The sequence below is a fragment of the Onychostruthus taczanowskii genome, unplaced genomic scaffold (genome assembly GCF_017590055.1).
Source record: "Onychostruthus taczanowskii isolate IOZ18803 unplaced genomic scaffold, ASM1759005v1 scaffold57, whole genome shotgun sequence".
In the NCBI taxonomy this organism is placed as follows: Eukaryota; Metazoa; Chordata; class Aves; order Passeriformes; family Passeridae; genus Onychostruthus; species Onychostruthus taczanowskii.
This window is the reverse complement of record NW_024503346.1, coordinates 737,616-755,018: the sequence shown is the minus strand read 5'-3', so window position 1 is coordinate 755,018 and position 17,403 is coordinate 737,616. Positions and strand designations below refer to the sequence as shown.

The 17,403-nt window shown below is 50.2% G+C and overlaps 1 protein-coding gene across 1 annotated transcript in view; it reads left to right on the top strand.

Annotated features, from left to right (window-relative positions):
- The window catches only part of LOC121342985 (plasmanylethanolamine desaturase-like), a 16,947-nt gene extending 1,521 nt beyond the window's left edge, over positions 1 to 15,426 (top strand). The window contains exons 3-8 of the mRNA XM_041417763.1: positions 5 to 122; positions 3,283 to 3,402; positions 10,389 to 10,480; positions 12,006 to 12,150; positions 12,797 to 13,009; positions 14,342 to 15,426. Coding sequence (XP_041273697.1) covers positions 5 to 122; positions 3,283 to 3,402; positions 10,389 to 10,480; positions 12,006 to 12,150; positions 12,797 to 13,009; positions 14,342 to 14,463 — 810 coding nt within the window. The 3' untranslated portion in view covers positions 14,464 to 15,426. The remainder of the gene's footprint in view (positions 1 to 4; positions 123 to 3,282; positions 3,403 to 10,388; positions 10,481 to 12,005; positions 12,151 to 12,796; positions 13,010 to 14,341) is intronic.
- The last annotated feature ends 1,977 nt before the right edge of the window (positions 15,427 to 17,403 follow it).

Sequence of the window (17,403 nt, the reverse complement as noted above, 5' to 3'; positions counted from 1 at the left end):
CGAGAGCGGCCCGGGGGCGGCCGCGCCGCGGGACGAGGCCGCGGAGGAGCCCGAGGGCGGCGGGCGGCGCTGGGGCGCTCAGCACGCCGGGGCCCGCGAGCTGGCCGAGCTCTACTCTCCAGGTGAGGCGGCGCGGGCGGGCGGGGCCCTCGGGCCGGGTGCTCGCGTGGCTCCCCAGGAGCCGTTCCCCTCCAGCCGCGTTCTCCCCGGCCCGGTTCTCCCGTGGCCGGCTCCCCTCGGGCCCGGTTGTCCCCCGCGCGGCTCCGGGCGGCCCGGAAGAGCGGGAAGGGGCGGCCTGGGGCTGGCGGCGCTCGGCCCGGCGGGCAGCGCGGGGCTCCGGGCGGGGCTGCGGCACGGGCCGGGCTGCGCTCTGAAGCCGGCAGCACACAGCGACCCTTCCCCTCGGGGCGCAGGAGGCAGGTGGGGTCGCCACACGGGGCGGCAGCAGCGGCCCTGCCCGCCCGGTGACCGGCTCTGCCCGCCCGGTGAGTGCCCCTGCCCGCTCGGTGAGGGCCCTGCCCGCCCGGTGAGGGGCCCTGCCCTCCCGGTGGGTGCCCCTGCCCTCCCGGTGACCGGCCCTGCCCTCCCGGTGACCGGCCCTGCCCGCCCGGTGACCGGCCCTGCCCGCCCGGTGAGGGCCCTGCGCTCGCAGGCCTGGCACCACACAACGGGCACGGGGATGCTCCCATTCCTGTTCCGCTCTTCCTGGAGCCTGGGCCTCTCAAACAAGCTTTAGTTTGTCATCTGGCTGCTCAGTAAATGGTTTGACTGTTTGGCTGTGCTGTGGAAATAACTGCAAACTCCTTGTGAAGAAGCCATCATTTGTTTTTAGCTCACAGTGTGAGCAGCGCTGGCTGTTCCGGCCATTCCCAGTGAATCCATTCTCTGGTGAAGAATTAGGGAAGGGAAGATGTGTTTTCTGTATCTTGTGGTTTCCAGCAGATCAGCTGAGCCCAGCTTGCACATCTGAGGCAATTCCTGCACAAGTAGGTGTTCTTACTCACACAGAGCCGTGTGATGATAAGAAATCCAAGGCCTTTGCTCGTTTGTGTGACTGGGGCAAGTCTGCCTGTTTCAGTTTCTCTTGCTCCCCTCGAGCTTGCCTTGAGCAGGTCCTTTGTGGCACCCTTCAGCCACTGGGACTGATTCCTGTGCTTTACACAAAAGCAGTCACAGGCTTAACCACTGCTCTGGCTCATAAGGAAAAGATTTTCCTCCCCGAAGAGCTTGCTGCCCTTCTCGCTGGCTGTAGCACACGTACAGTGATACATCAAGGGGCTGAGGGTGTATTAGATATGCAGGTTTCTTCTGGAATTGCATAAATAATTTACATAAGCTATGCCAGAATATGTATTGTGGTGGAAGCGTGTCATGTTCAAATTGTGAGTTCATAACAATGGGGCTTGCATTGAATTGTGCATGGTGAACATGACGGGAATATTTCCTGATTTCTTCAGGCAGCTACTTTGTGGCTTTGGCAATTCATTCCCTCACAGACTTTGGGGTTTGAGTGCCCTTTAAACACACGTTATCAGTGCTGGCTCAGTTCCTTGATTTGCCTTCCCAGTGCGGAGCTGGGGCTGTGATTTTGGACCTGGCTATCTCCACAGCCACGCTGGCTCCCTGTGTCAGGCTGCAGAGGTGTTTGCACACACTGAGCTCAGGGGACTTGCCAGCCTCCTTTCCAGCACTCAGCTAATTGTTCCATGAGGATCTACCCACTTAGTTCCTCTAATCAGGGTGTGGTTTTCTTATGAAGGAAGTGAGTGTTAATTAACTCTTACTTTCATTACTCCAGGGATCTCTTTATGGAATCACCCACGTTGTGACCTGATGCTGCTGTCAAATATGGCTGTTCTTGTGTCTTAATTTAATTTTACTATTCTCTCATCTGCTGCTGCAGAGAATGTTAATTTATATACCCATGGCCCTCCTAGAACGTCTAAAACTGACCTGTCAAAGTCTTTGTTCACACTTGCAAATATTGCCTTGTAGGCACGTTGGAGAAAGACTGATCCTGCATTTGTGTTCCTACTTTCCCTGCTCGTTGCGTGGTACAGTGAGAAGGAGGACTTGATTTAGCATTTAGGAGGAGAAATTTGATCAGGCATTAGGTCAGCAGAGAGGAGGAGTGGGACAGAAGCTGAACACATGCCAGGGCTGAGTGTGCCTCTGCTCCTGGGAGCACGAGCACCTCTCTGGAGCCCTCCCTGAGCCTTCCTTGTGCTCTGCCCTGCCGGAGGCACTGGGGAAGGGGCTGTGGGGGAACTGCTCCAGGGAGCCCTGGGCAAGAGGAGGCTGTGCTGGCTGACCCCTGGCACAGGCAGGCACTGGCCTGGCAGCTCCTGAGGGCATTAAGAGCTGCCTGCAGCCCAGGCCCTTCTGGTGACAGCTCAGATCTTCTTGGCCTTGGGTATTAAAGGTCTGTTTCTGTGCCCTAATCCTGCAGGTTTCACCCTGAGTGTTCCCTGTGCTCTGCCTCGTGGGGATCCAGCAGTGACGAGCAGGGAGCAGCCTTCTGTGCTAACCTCATACTCCAAGTGTTACCGTACTCTGATGTGCCTGTTCCCTTTTTATAGGCAGTAAATTATTTTTTTATAGAGGTACAAAGTGGTACGGCAAGGTGCAGGAGAGAATTTGTGCCAGTTCTTTCTCTTTTCTCGTTCTGTCCCTTGTCATCTCAGAGTGGCTGAGAGTTGCCAGCCTTTGCCTGGGAGCAGGAAGGCACAGACAGTTCAGGGAGAAGCTTCAGGGGAATACTTGTGACGTTAGACAAGCCATTCCAGGGCCACCAAAACACAGAACAGTGCTTTTTCCTGTTAGTACAACAGCTTTATTTAAAATCTCAGAGCTTGTAAATATTACAGATCACAAGGTGATTTAAATATGTTTGAGGCCAGAAATTTGTTCCCAGATTCAGCCCTTCCAGCAACACTGAATATTGGATGAAATGCAAATTGAGAAAAGATGTGACGTGGAGGAACTTTATGCCAGCAATCTCAGGGAGAGGGAAACTAGGACAGTGTGAGATGATGTCTGATTTGGCCCTGTTAATTGGACCAGGGCAGAGGGAAGAGGGAAGTAGTGGCTTGGGGAAGAGGAATGTCATTTAAGAAAATGTGTGCACCTCCCATAGATAAAGAAGTTTCTGTTTCAGTTCCCTGTCAGACAAATGGAGCAAGTCATCCAGGCAGCAGAATGGTCTGTCTCTGTTATTTCGGGCTTCAAAATGTCCTCTCAGATAAAAGTAAAACATGCTTTTTCCCTTGTTCTTTCCAACAGGAAAGAGACTACAAGAATGGATCTCTGTCATCTTATGCTTCTCTCTGATCTGCTTCAATTTTTACAATCTCCTCTTCTACCTGCGGCTGGAGCACACGCCCTCGGTTCTCGTTGGGATTTGTAAGTAGGAGCTGTTCCCTGCCCTGCTCAAGGCAAGACTCTTGTGATGTGGGATCCTTTAGGCTCGACTTGCTGTAGGAAAGGGACAGGGACATTTGTGTGTGAGCCTCTGAAATTCAGGCCATCTGCAAAATGTGTCACTGCTTTGTCTTTTCCTTTCAGTGGCTTCTCAGTCTCTCAGAGTTTTGATGTAGCTGAGTACGTTTGGTGTTCTTGTGTAAGGACCATTGAGAAGGAAAAGAGCTGCCAGAATGGTCAGAGTTGGGAACAAAATACATTGCTCAACAAAAATATTCACAACTTTCCAGAAAGCAAAAGCTCAAGGGAAATGTTATAAAAGGTGCTTGAGGCATCAAACTGGCTTCATTTCTGGGGGCTGCAGACTGAACACAAGAATTCTGGAGAACTGTGCTTTCGTGTCAGGATGTGATGTTTGGCCTTTATTATCCTGAACGGTGACTTTTTCCAGGAGTATAAGAAAAGTTGATTCCACCTCTTCTGTGGAGGAGAGGAAGAGCCAGTGAAGGATTCTGATAGAATGTTCAGCTCCTGTGCTTTAGGAAAACACAACTTCCCTGTAAACTGTGTGTGGTGTGTGTTTTAGAAGAGAATGGTGCTTGTTCATCATCAGTGCTGTGCATTGCTAATGAGTTCAAACAAAGCAAACCCCCACCCAAAACACCACAGCGGGTTCAAGCAGTGGTACCTGACAGAATCCCTGCCCAAGCTGGACGTGGGGATTCCTTTAGAGGTTGTTGGGGCTGGGGGGAGCAGTGTCCCCCACTGTGAGTCACAGCAGCTCTGGTGGCCTAATTCAGTCTTGCCTGCTGTCAGCTGCTGAGGTGGAGCTGTTGGGAGGAAAGGAGAGAGCATGGCATGGGAGCTGCTCCTTGGGGACGAGGGCAGATCCAGGCAGCCAGCAATGATGGGTAACCTCCCGTGCAATCTGTTTGCAGCTGGCTTTCATCTCAGAGTTAATATTGATAAAAGCTGGAGTCCTCTGATATCCTGGTTACCAGTTCAACTGATAAAGCAGCCAATTCACTGATAGTATTGTTTAAGTAGTAGGGAATGATTAAAGTAGCAGAATCTGGATTCTGTGTAAATAAAGTGGTGTGGAAATAATTGATAGTGTGTACAAAAATGAGTGCCATAAAATAGTAAGTGCTTCAGGCTATCTTGTTTTGCTGCCTTCAATACATTATTTCTCCAGGTGAAGTGTGAATGATGTCTGTAATTGACAGTGATTATTAGGTTTTATTGCATATTGTGCAAGTCATATCTATAAAAGTCCTGTTTCCTAAATACGTGAGCAGCTCCACGGGCACAGTTGGGAATCCTGAGTCACCTGCAGGGTGAGGTGTGTTCCACTGACAGCTTCCCTCAGGCTTGGTTTGGAATATTGACCCTGAGCTGAAGTCATAAAACAGACATTCTGCTAATAAAGATGGAGCTCTGCATCCAGTTCCTGCCAGGTCTTTGGCAATCTGTTCCAGTGGGCTGGATCTGTTGTGCTGCACAGACCTGTTCACTGCACGGGGACCCTCTGTGTGCTCTTATGTAAATACATATTTTCCTTTAGGAAAATTCTGCATCATTCCCCTGAGCCTAAACCCTGGCTCTGTAATTAAAGCTGTGTCATAGCTTCTTTCTTTGTGCCTTTAGAGGCACACGGAGTTGTACCACCAGCAGTGCTGTAAATGCCTTAACCTGGAGATTCTCAGGACAGAAGAGATGTGGCCCTGCTGTGCTGGCAGGCAGCAGCCCTCCCTCCATCCCTCCCTCCCTGAGTGCTGTGCCAGGGTGGCACGCAGCTTTCCTGGCCCTGCTGAGTCACTCAGGGCCTGCAGGGGAGGCAGCACTGAGGGGACACTTTGCTTCAGAGCAGCTCGGGCTGTGTCATGTCCTGCTGACTAAAGGTGAGCTTGCTGGACAGGAAGAGCCACGGGGCTCTCTTGTCTTTCAGGCTGCTTTAGCAGAAATGAGACAATTTCCTTCCCTCATCACCGTGGGCAGAGGATGGATTTCTGCTGTGGCTTGTGCTAACTCCAGTCATGCTCTGTTCTGGATATCCTCAGCTGCTGGGCAGCCATGGAGCTGCTCCTCTCTCTGCAGGCTGAGAGTTGTGCAGGTCTGAGTTTGCTGTTTTATTTGCATGCACACAAGCACCCAGCTAAAGCAGGCAGCCCTGGCTGGGGATGGGGCTGGGGGGGAGCTTGAACACCCCCGTGTTTCCCACTGCAGCAGGACAACATCCCAGCAGTGCCACAGAGCCAGAGCAGCCTCTGCCACTGGAATTGAAGGTTGGTAGTGCCAGGGACAAGGCTGGCAAAGGGATTATTGTGTGATAAGCAGAAAAGCCTCACCAAGACTTGGAATAGCAGGCTTGAAACCCTCATACCTTCAGGTGAGCTTGTGGTGTCCAGCATATTCACTATACAGGAGCTGGGTATAGAGTTCATGTATTAATAACATCTAGATAAAAAGTTTGGCAAGTTACAGCATGAATCTTGGTTGTCATTTTCCTCTCCTTCCTCCTATTTTTGTGTAGGGTTTCAAACCCCTTTTTTCCAAGTTGGTTGACTTGTTTCAGGCATGTGACTGTTATCTGCAGCCACATTTGTTCATGACAGGGACTGTTCATTGCAGTCTTACAAAAAAAGAAGTGTTAACTGTGTGTTGTAACCTGTTTATATTCCTAGGAACTGCCCCACATAGGGCAGATATCTTTAGGAACATCTTGTGACACGATACAAGTTACAATTAATTACTGCTCTCTTGAAAGACAGGCAACTGATTTTTTTAACCCATTTGAGGTACATGTTTCAGTGTTGCAGAGGTTGTGGGTTAGCCAGAGAGAGCACACAGGAAGAAATCACTTAGTGCAGTTTCAAAACAGAAACTGGATCTCATCAAGGCCCAGAACCTCTTTGTTCCAAGCTCCAGCAGCTCTGCAGGGCTGCCCTTGGTCAGCTGCATTGCAGAGCCAGGCACGAGTGTGTAACACACAAAAGCTGTGGCACACGTTGGTGAAAAAACACTCCAGAGGCATCAGTGCTGGCTGAAGAGAGTGCTGGGCACGTGGCTCAGGTGTCCACATCCTGCTGCCTCACAGCTCCAAGGGTAGCATTTCATCTTGGATTTATTGTGTGCATTAAAATGAGTTTCCACCTGAAATTTTGTTTTAAAAGGTTCTTGAAATTACACCAGAAATCTCAGCTAGCAAAGGAGAATGATTCTTTACTTCAGTGCTTGTCCAAATAAGTTGGTTCTTTGTCACCTGCTGTCTCACCCACCTGAAGTAACCATCAGGTACTTGGTAGCTGTGGGTAACTTTGTGCTTCCATCCTCAGCTGCATCATCCCTTAAAGAGGGAAGCTCCACAAGCTGTGATTAGAGATGGAGCTTTGGTTCTGTTCCCCCTGCAGACACCTCTGTGTTGCAGCAGCAGGGTTTGTGTGCTGTCTGCTGTGGATCCCTTGGGCAGAACCGGGGTGCTTCCCGTGGAGCCCCGGCCGGTGGGACACCAGGAGGAGGAGGAGGGTGTTGCTCTTGGAAGCGAAGTGACCTGGCACAGTTATTGCTGGTTTGGCCTCAGCAGGTGATGCTGCACCATGATCTGTTCCTCACTGGGACTGGGGGCACTCCTGGGCTGCTCAGCTCCTGCCCTGGCACTGCTGGGGGCACGGCCCCATCTGTGTCCCCAGGGACAAAGGCAGCTCTGTGCCTCCCAGTTGTCAGGGGCTCTCTTAAAGTTACAGCAGAGTTTGGCTGGAGGATTAAGTTTGTCAGGTGGTGATTCTGAGCCGAGCTTTTGCAGATGAGTGTTTGCTTTAAGCTCTGCTGCTGTTCAGCCCTGGAGGAGGCAGGACCCCGATTCCTTGGGGACCTCCTTTCTCTGCAGGGGCTGATGGGGGTGTGCTGTGCTCCAGAGGCATTGCTGAGGCAGGGCATTGCTCCAGGGCATTCCCAGAGCAGGGCCAGCCCCAGGGAGAGCTGTGTGCTCTGTGGTGGCGTGCCAGGGGAGCACTGCTGTGACAGAGCCCAGGCTGTTGGTGTCCCTGGAGGTTCTGCAGACAGGCCTTGTTGGCAGCCCTGGTTGCACTGTGATACAGCTGCTGTAGGGATGCATTTGCTGTCCCAGCCCTGCTTGTGGGCACTCTCAGGTCCAGTTCTGGCTGGAAGTTCCTTAGCTTTATTAGCCAAATTTATGAACTCTTTTTTCTCTTTCAAGTTGCTGCAGTTTATACTTATTGAAATGTCCAGGGATTATAATCTTAGCCTTGTAACTTGCCATAATATCAAACCCCTGCCTTCTCTGTACTGAAAGTCACTAAATGGGGACTCCAGGTGACTAAGGCATTTTATTTTCATAAGCATGTAAGTGACAAACAACTGGTACCTTGGCATATTGATATTTAGACAGCAAGATATTTGTGTGTGAAGTTAGCCACGCCGAGCCTTTAATGCTGCTCAACCAGTTCCTACAGTCACACATTAAACACTGCTGTGCTTCTCAGTGATGTTACACAATAGCATCAAGTTATTAAATAACATCGTATCCTGGTTTCTTCCTCTCCAGAGACTCTAACTGAACTTTTACAGTAAGTATGAAACTTTGTATACGTTGATGTAAGACTTCCAGGTTACAATTTGATCATTCTATCCACCCAAAGCCAAGAGTGTACTTCACGGTGAAGTACAGCTTTTCATGGTAAACGTGCACAGCAGTTTTGTCTCTCAGAGCTCTTGTGGGGCCTCCTCCTTCTGCAGCCCCAGGAGCAGCCTGGCCATGGGAAGTGCTTTGAGAGTCACCCACGAGAGCAGAGCTTGCAGGTTGTCTCTGTTTGACTGAAGCAGTGAAGAGGTGGAGAGGGGCCTTTCCTGGGTCACAAACACTGCACATTCCCTCATTGCTGAGCTGGACAGAGCTGCCCTGTGCCCGTGGTGTGTTTGGGGCAGTGGCTTGTCCAGCTGCATGTCCTGCTCTGGGGAGAGGCACCTGGTGTAGTGCCTGGGAGGTGCCCACACAGAGCACAAGCGTGGGGAAACGGGACAGAGTGTGTGTGGCAGTCCAGTGTTTGCTTGGGTACTGGTTGGAGTCCATTTGTGCACCCTTGGGTGCCCTGCATGCTGGGCTGCCTTCCTTCCTCCTTATTCTGCAGTCTACTTGCAAACCAAAAAATCCCAGTGTTGTGAGCTAGTCCTGCAGCTGGTGTCCTTCTGTCCTCCTCCTGTGTGCTCTGAGCATCACCTCCTCCTCGGGGCTAACCCCTGCAGGGCCAATCCTCACCCCTCTCTCAATGGGCTGGAGGAAAGCTGATTGTGTGGGTCAGGACTTCCCTGATGCTGCACTGAGCTGGCTTCTGGTGAGTGTTGAATCCACCATTTGCAGTTCTACACCTGAGCTGGGGTTCTCTTGCTTTTTCTGAGTGTGTGGATAGCATTTCAGCCATGCTCAGGGCTGTCAGTCTGCTCTCACCCTCCCAGCCTTGGTGACAGAGCATCGAGATCTTCTGCCACCTCTGAGCAGCAGCTGAGCTCCTGTGCCTTGGTCTTGCCGTGTTCAGTGAAGGCAGTGCTGGGTGGGTGAGGGTGCTGAGCCCAGCTCATCAGTGGGATGTGCCCTCTGAGGCACAGGACACACACCAAGTGCCACCGTGCTGCTTCTGTGGAGCCTCAGCACAGTTTTTGCTCTTTTACTGCGACTGCCCCTCCGCGAGCATCTTCTGGTGAGTGTTGAATCCACCATTTGCAGTTCTACACCTGAGCTGGGGTTCTCTTGCTTTTTCTGAGTGTGTGGATAGCATTTCAGCCATGCTCAGGGCTGTCAGTCTGCTCTCACCCTCCCAGCCTTGGTGACAGAGCATCGAGATCTTCTGCCACCTCTGAGCAGCAGCTGAGCTCCTGTGCCTTGGTCTTGCCGTGTTCAGTGAAGGCAGTGCTGGGTGGGTGAGGGTGCTGAGCCCAGCTCATCAGTGGGGTGTGCCCTCTGAGGCACAGGACACACACCAAGTGCCACCGTGCTGCTTCTGTGGAGCCTCAGCACAGTTTTTGCTCTTTACTGCGAGCGCACAGGAGCGAGCACGCCCTGCTGCAGTACAGCTGGAACAGGATTGCTGCTAGTTAGCTTTTTTCCCAATTTCTCTGGTATAATGCACTGCTCCAGGCACCCTCCATTCTTCCCCTTACCAGCTGACATCAAAGCAGCACGAGGAGCATCTCTTGAACTGTCGGTATTTTGCCTCAATTTGTGTTGCTGTTCCCGCGGTTATTTCACTGGGATGATGCAGCAGCTGGAGGCGAGGCAGGCTGATGGGGGCATTACCTCAGCGACAATGGCATTTGAGGTGTTGAAAAGAGAAGTGTTGTTTGGATATCTTCCCCTGAAGCCGGGCTGCTTGCCCTTTCAGCTGCCAGGAGCAGAGCTGAACGCTGCTGTGTCCCAGCCGCTCTTGCTGTAGCCTGCGTGTGTGGTCTGAAACAAGAACAAATGCACAGAATCTACTGCTGAGAAAATAAGCTGTCTGCAGTGTAATAAGGGGGAGATAAAGAATGAAGTGTCTCCTGCTGCATTTAAGAGTTTGGGCCAACTGGATAACACATTCAACAGCAGGGGCTGATTTATAATAGGGGAGGAGCTTTTTTCTTTCTTCTCCCTTTCTGAAAATGAAAGGTGAGGGGAAGGACTGCAGAGGTAAGGGGTCAGCTAAGCAAAAGGTACCCACTAGGGGAGGTATTTCTGTTCTGTAGAGATGGGCTAAACACAAATACAGATTTAATGAAGATTGCTACTGTCCAAATAGTGTCTTGCTAACCTCTTTTTCCTAATTGCCTGACCATATGTTTATTCAGACTGGGTAGATCTCATGTGGTTGTAAATATCTCAGTCAGGCAGATAAACAAGTAAACTCCTGAAAGATGTGACTGAGTCAGTAAAAATGCTGTCAGTGTTTGTCTGACTCTCTCTCTCTCTCTCATTCAAGTTGCAGGAGTTATTACAGCTGACTTCCTCTCGGGACTGTTCCACTGGGGAGCAGATACCTGGGGATCTGTGGAGCTGCCCATCGTTGGAAAGGTGTGAGATTGTTATTCTTAAGCTGAGAGAGCTCTGGGGTGCCCTCCTGCAGCACTGCCAGCTGAGCTGGGCTCTGTGCCCCATGCATGCTGGGCTCTGCTGGGCAGGGCTGTGTTGGCAGCTGGCCGGGGGGACACGGGCGAGGTGGCACTGCTCCACTTTGTCACCTGCCTCGAGGCTGGCAGCGCTGCAGCCCTGGTGTTTGCAGAGCTGCCAGCCTCTGTGGGAGCAGCCTGTGGCAGCACAAGTGTTGGACCCTGGCTGGGCGCTGTGCCTGTTCAGGAGGTCAGGAGCACAGATTTGGAGAGTTGTCCCTGCAGCTGAACTCCCAAAAATTTGTGAAGCACGAGGCTGCTCCGGGAAGAATCTTCCCAGTTCCCTCTTCTATGGGCCCCTGTTGTAACACAGTAATATTAGAATGGTGGTGACTGAAGATTTCATTTGATGTGTCTTATACACCTGCAGCTACAAATGCCAGTTGCTTAGTGGAAGGTGCACTGGCTTCAAGTAGGCAACAATCTGTTTTCTAAATTAAATTTCTTAATAGCTACCATTAATTACTCCTCACAGTGCAACATTAGAAGGATCATTATTTATGTTAAAAAAGTGGGCTATTCCTTGTTATTATCCAGAGTTACATGAACTACAACAGCAGAATTAAACTGTTAAGTTTGGCTTTTTTGTTCACCTTCAATAGACTTAGTAATCTTGAACCCCTGTGTCTCTGGACCACAGTTTAAATAACTTTTAAAAACCCTTCTGCTAGAGACTCTGCCCTAAATAACCATGAGCTGAGGCTGCTCAGGACACCTTTGCACAGGCTGGACATGCTGGAAATGTTAAAGGCAAATCAGTAACTGTGTCTCACACAGTAAAACAATTGCTCTGTGTGTTCAGATGTGATTTCTGCTCCTAGAGGTGACTTCTGTATAGTCTGTTTGTCTTCCACTGCTTTGTCCAGTCACTTAATTTGCATTTAGTCTGTTTGTGCTGGCATCTGTAGCCCATAAATATGGTAGACTGAATCCTAATTTTTTAGTGGGTTTTTTCCCTTGGTTGATTCTGCTTAGCAAGTGCATTTCACAGGCTTATTTTGCCTGTGAAATTAGGGTGCTGATGCTTTGTTTTTAAGATTACATACTAAAGGTCCTAAGTGAAAATTTAGAAGAAAACTGAAAAGCAAGGAAAAGCTGGATTTGTGTGTGGGATCTGAATTGGTTGTTTTTAAGATTACATACTAAAGGTCCTAAGTGAAAATTTAGAAGAAGAAAACTGAAAAGCAAGGAAAACCTGGATTTGTGTGTGGGAAGTGAATTGCTTTGCAAATGTAAATCAAATGATCTCAAGTGTCATCATGACAAAAGTTGGAATCCCATTTACATGCTTGCTACTATGGAACTCTCTTCAACTCAATCATCAGATTTAAATGTATGAGACAGTTTGTTTGGGTTATTTTTTTGTAATACTTTTCTTTTCCAAGACCATTATTGAGTGTATTATTGTGTTTATCCAATTGTTTTCCCAGGCTTTCATCAGACCCTTTAGGGAACACCATATTGACCCCACAGCAATCACCAGACATGATTTCATAGAGACCAATGGAGACAACTGCTTCATGACACTGGTTCCCTTGGCAAACATGGCATACAAATTTGTTTCCTTTTCCCCAGGTAAGCTGGTACTTCTGACTGCTGTGGAGTTAGTGTTCTTGTTGCTATTGAATGAACGTTTGTCCACGTGAAGTTTGGAGGAATCTATGGATGTGATAGGACAAGAAATAGCTGCTGGAAGCATGGTGCTCCTGGCAGGAGGGAGGGAGACTCTCTTTCCTTTGGGCTGTGGTGGCAAAAGGTGGCACAGCGAGGTTCTCTAGCTCAGCAGAGAATCTGGGGCTGGGGCGTTGTGCAAGGAAGATTAGAACTTATGCTAAAAACTTTTCTTATAAGAGGGACCAAGCTGTGAACATGTGGGGGAACTCATTGTTCCAAAGTGTGTAACACAAAACAATGCTTCATCTCTGTTCACAAGTACTTTATGTGCAAACCAGTCAAGAACTAAAGGATCAAATGGATGGTAAACGAAATTTGACTTGCTGGTTGTGGTGTGTTGACAGATTCTGGCACTTCCCAGCCTGTCTTGTGACATTTGGGAATTGCTCATGGCTCAGTGGCTCTTGTGACACTTCTGCCAGAGCAGCTTTGGCGAGGCCTTTGTGAGCTCGTGCAGCAGCAGGCAGCTCTGGCTGGGCAGGACGCTGTCCTGGCAGGAGTGTGCCTTTGCAGAGCTGCTGTCCCAGCTGCCCGTGGTGTTTTGCAGAGGCGCTGTGCGAGAGCTGTCCCTGGGAGTGTTACGTCTTTGCCCTCATCATCTTCATCACCATGACGAACCAGATCCACAAGTGGTCCCACACGTACTTTGGCCTCCCACGCTGGGTCGTGTTCCTGCAGGACTGGCACGTCATCCTGCCCCGCAAGCACCACAGGATCCACCACGTGTCCCCACACGAGACCTACTTCTGCATCACCACGGGTACTGCCCCGCTGCAGGGCCCCTCCCGGGACAGCTGTGGGCCACAAGTGGTCCCACACGTACTTTGGCCTCCCACGCTGGGTCGTGTTCCTGCAGGACTGGCACGTCATCCTGCCCCGCAAGCACCACAGGATCCACCACGTGTCCCCACATGAGACCTACTTCTGCATCACCACGGGTACTGCCCCGCTGCAGGGCCCCTCCTGGGACAGCTGTGGGACCCCTGCAGAGCCTGCAGTCACCCCTGCAGTCACCCCTGCAGAGCCTGCCTTTCCCCCTGGAGTCAGTCACCCCTGGAGTCAGTCACCCCTGGAGTCACCCCTGCAGTCAGTCACCCCTGCAGTCACCCCTGCAGAGCCTGCCGTTCCCCTTGGAGTCAGTCACCCCTGCAGTCACTCCTGCAGTCCCCCCTGCAGAGCCTGCCGTTCCCCCTGCAGTCAGTCACCCCTGCAGTCAGTCACCCCTGGAGTTAGTCACCCCTGGAGTCAGTCGCCCCTGGAGTCAGTCACCCCTGCAGTCACCCCTGCAGAGCCTGCCATTCCCCCTGCCCCCCTGCAGTCAGTCACCCCTGCAGTCAGTCACCCCTGCTGTTCCCCTGCCGTTCCCCTGCAGTCACCCCTGCTCTCACAGGCTCTTGGAGAGCTGCACTTGGGTTTTTGCATAGAGTGTGGGGGAAGTTTTGTGATCGGCTGCAGGAGCTCGGAGCCTGAGGGAGCAGTCAGTGGTGCTGAGATCTGATTGCCTGGGGTCTTGGGGAGCTCAGGCCACTAATGGGGTTTGTTCACTAAAGCTGCTGTTCCTTCAAAAGAGCACAATGACTGCAGCTGCTCTGGAATGCTCATTTCTGAAAGCCAGGCTTCTGGATTGTCAGCATCCACTCATTCTGACTCAGAGGAGTGGACAGGTTTGCAGAAAGCTTTAGCTTCCTTTTATATCTGTCCAGGTGGGAATGCTCAGCCACCAGTGTTGCACAGCCATAAATAAGTTATCAAGTTAATCAGACAGCTGGAAATAAACCACTCTGGTTCTTCATTGTCATTGGCTTCCACAAACAGTTCATGTGGGTTTTGAATCCTCTGCCAAGAAAAAAATCTAATTCTCATTAGCAGAATGTCATGTAGAAACACGGTACAATTAAGAAGCCTGACTTGACAGATGGTAGCAAAAATCTTGCCACCCAAAGAGCTATTTTTAAGTCCTACCGTGTCCTGAAAGTTTAAGCCTGACCATTATTAGCAGTATTGGGCTGGTTGCTTTTTTTTCTCATTAAAAAAACGCTGAACTTTGGATGCTATGACAAACTAATCCTCTTTTTCCTTTGCAATCCCTTAGGTTGGCTGAATTATCCGCTAGAGAAGATAAGATTTTGGAGATGTTTGGAGAATATCATCCAAGGACTTACTGGGGAGAAGCCAAGAGCAGATGACATGAAATGGGCTCAGAAAATCAAGTAACTTCTGCCAGCCTTCTGCAATCCTTAACCTGTTGCCAATGTTGTTTTTAAAAGAAAAAAAAAAAAAAAAAAATAAAGCCATCAGCCAAATTCAAGACCTGCAAAGAAATAACAGACTCTAAAGCACAAACTAAAAAGTGCTAACACAGACTGCAACGAAAAGAACTAATTCTTAAAACAATACTTGAAATGAAGATGATTACTCTCACTGAGCACCTTTTTGTGTAGCCATGTCTGCTTACACCTCAGCACTTGCTTGGTGGCTGTATCCGTGAGGTGCCCGGGGGGACGAGGGGCGGAGGAAACGTGTGTTGTATCAACATTGCCCAGCCCTTCCCTAACTGCTCGCTGCCTGAGACCCGCAGGGAGGGCGGTGGCAGCTCTGTCACTTGGTGTTGGAGTGCGAGGGGGGAGCGGTGGAAGCCTGTGAAATCACGACTGTGCTCTGTCTTCGCTATCATGTTCAACCCCATTGATGCCATGTGGGACACGCTTGGAGACTCCCGCTCCTCCGGGGGCCGCCAATCCTCAAGTGTCTTCAGTTCCCCTTAAAATTGTTCTACTCTCCACATGGAATTGAGCAGTTTCTGCATAAGCCTTCAACTTCAGGAGCCTCTGAGGAGAGGGAGGGCACCCTACAACACGTGTGGCTGTTCGTGTGGAGTGCTCGCTGCTGAGTCTTCTATTAAGTGTTTCCTACCCTGACAATAAATGTTTGAAATAGTTCTAGCATTGGGCACACTGCAAATAGCTGTATTCAAGAGCTCAAGGTATCAAACTCGTAATGTTAGAAGGGAAATGTCAATGACTGGTGTTTTGTTCTTTTTATTTTTTTTTTAAGGTGCTTGCTTGTTTCTGTAAATAATATAAAGCCTTAATCTCTTCTGGTGTAATGGAATAATATTTTAATGTGATGTTTGAATGTATATAATATATTTATAACAAAGCAGTTGGATAATACTAATCATGTTCAAGTCTTGTTGCTGTTTTTCATTGCTGCACTGGCAGCACTTAGTGCAAGAGCTGGATCAGTGGTTGCACAGCACCTCGTGCATCCCACACCTGAGACACCTGGCAGCCTGTCCCAGTTCTTTGGGTTGGAGTGATCATCTGCCAGCGTTTTAGGAGCCTGGCACTGTGTTAGACCAGACTTCTGCACCTTTCAAGAAGTGTAATTCATTCTGCTCTGGATGCAAAGGCGTAACCCCAGCTGAATTGGGGTGAAGAAGTTTCTCTAAAAACATCCAGCAGGCACTCGATCAAGTTAATGTGCTTTGGATCTTGTTCAGTTCTTGCCTGGCTGAAAGCTTTCTGATGATCAGATGTAAGGTATGTTCCCTCCTCTAGCTGTAAGTTGTGTTAAATTCAAGCTGCCTCCTCCTGAAGAGCAGGGTGAGATGGTTTTGAGTCACAGGCTTAGACTGACTTGATCTCCAGTCCTTCAGATGTGGTGGATGGATGCTGAATGTGTTGGGGCCTGGCAGCTCTCCTTCAGAGGGAGTGCTGAATGCAGATGCTTCTGAGCTGGGTTCTGCAGATTAAAATCACAGCTGGGACCTTGGTCACAAAACCTTTCATGTAAGTGTTCAGACCCTTGGAGAACTTCATGCCATTACCTGGAACTCTTTTCTGTTCCCATTGCCACAGTCACTACCAGGTCTCTGTGCAGCTCTGACATTAAAGAATTCTTCCACTTCAGCAGGAGTCCCAAACTGCCTTCAGTTGATTCTGGAGAGCTCTGGACAGAGCTGGGTGGATGTTCAGGGCTCAGCCTGAAGCACTGGGTCCTCTGAGAGCTCTTTTCACTGCAGGTTTCAATGCCAAGTGAGCAGCAGTGGTGCAGTGGATGGAACAAATGGACTTGGGACACAGAAATCACCAGAGTTTGTACTTGCAAAGTGCTGCTTAAGGCATTGCTGGTGCCTTACTGGAAACAAATCTGAGCTACTGACACTGGTGGCTGCTGGGACTATTTATCTGTTAATCTTGCTTAATTGTGAGAAACTGGGACAGAGTTAATCTCCAGATGCATTTTCCACGTGGATGCTGTGCCCCTGGCTCTGTGACCCACACCCGGCGTGGCTGCAGCTCCTGAGGGCCCTGGCCCACCCCTTCAAAGACCTGGATGCTCCCACAGAATCAGTGTGGCAATTCTGGAGCAAAAGGCTGCGTGGATCCTTCTTAACAGCTGTAAATCTGGCTTAAGGAAATTTGTCTTAAGTTGATTAGGAAGAGATTAGAGCTGAGGCAGAAGAAGGCACTCCTGTTAAACTCCTCAGGGATGGATGGCCTGCATTTCAGTTGTGCTTTTAAATGCTTTTATAAGCTCTGATTTCAGTCTCACCTCCATGGAGAACTGTGGTCAGGAGAGCAGCTGTGATCTCTTATGTGCATCCCAGGAGCAGGAGAGATCCCTTATATCCATCCCAGGAGCAGGAGAGATCCTTACACACATCCCAGGAGCAGGAGAGATTCCCTACACACATCCCAGGAGCAGGAGGGATCCCCTACACACAGGAGCAGGAGAGATTCCCTACACACATCCCAGGAGCAGAGGTGATTCCCTACACGCATCCCAGGAGCAGGAGAGGTTCCCTATATCCATCCCAGGAGCAGGAACGATCCCTTACCCACATCCTAGGAGCAGGAGATCCCTTATATCCATCCCAGGAGCAGAGGTGATCCCCTACATCCATCCCAGGACAGGAGTGATCCCTTACATCCATCCCAAGACCAGGGCTGATCTGCACTGCAGAAGCCTCCTAGACAGAGCTGTCTGGGGCCACGGCTGCACAGGGAAGTGTTCCTCCTGCTGCCTTTCCCTGCCGCTTTGTCCTTTCCTCCTGCCGCCTTTCCTTTCCTTTCCTTCCTGCTTTGTCCTTTCCTTCCTGCTTTGTCCTTTCCTTTCCTTTCCTTCCTGCTTTGTCCTTTCCTTTCCTTT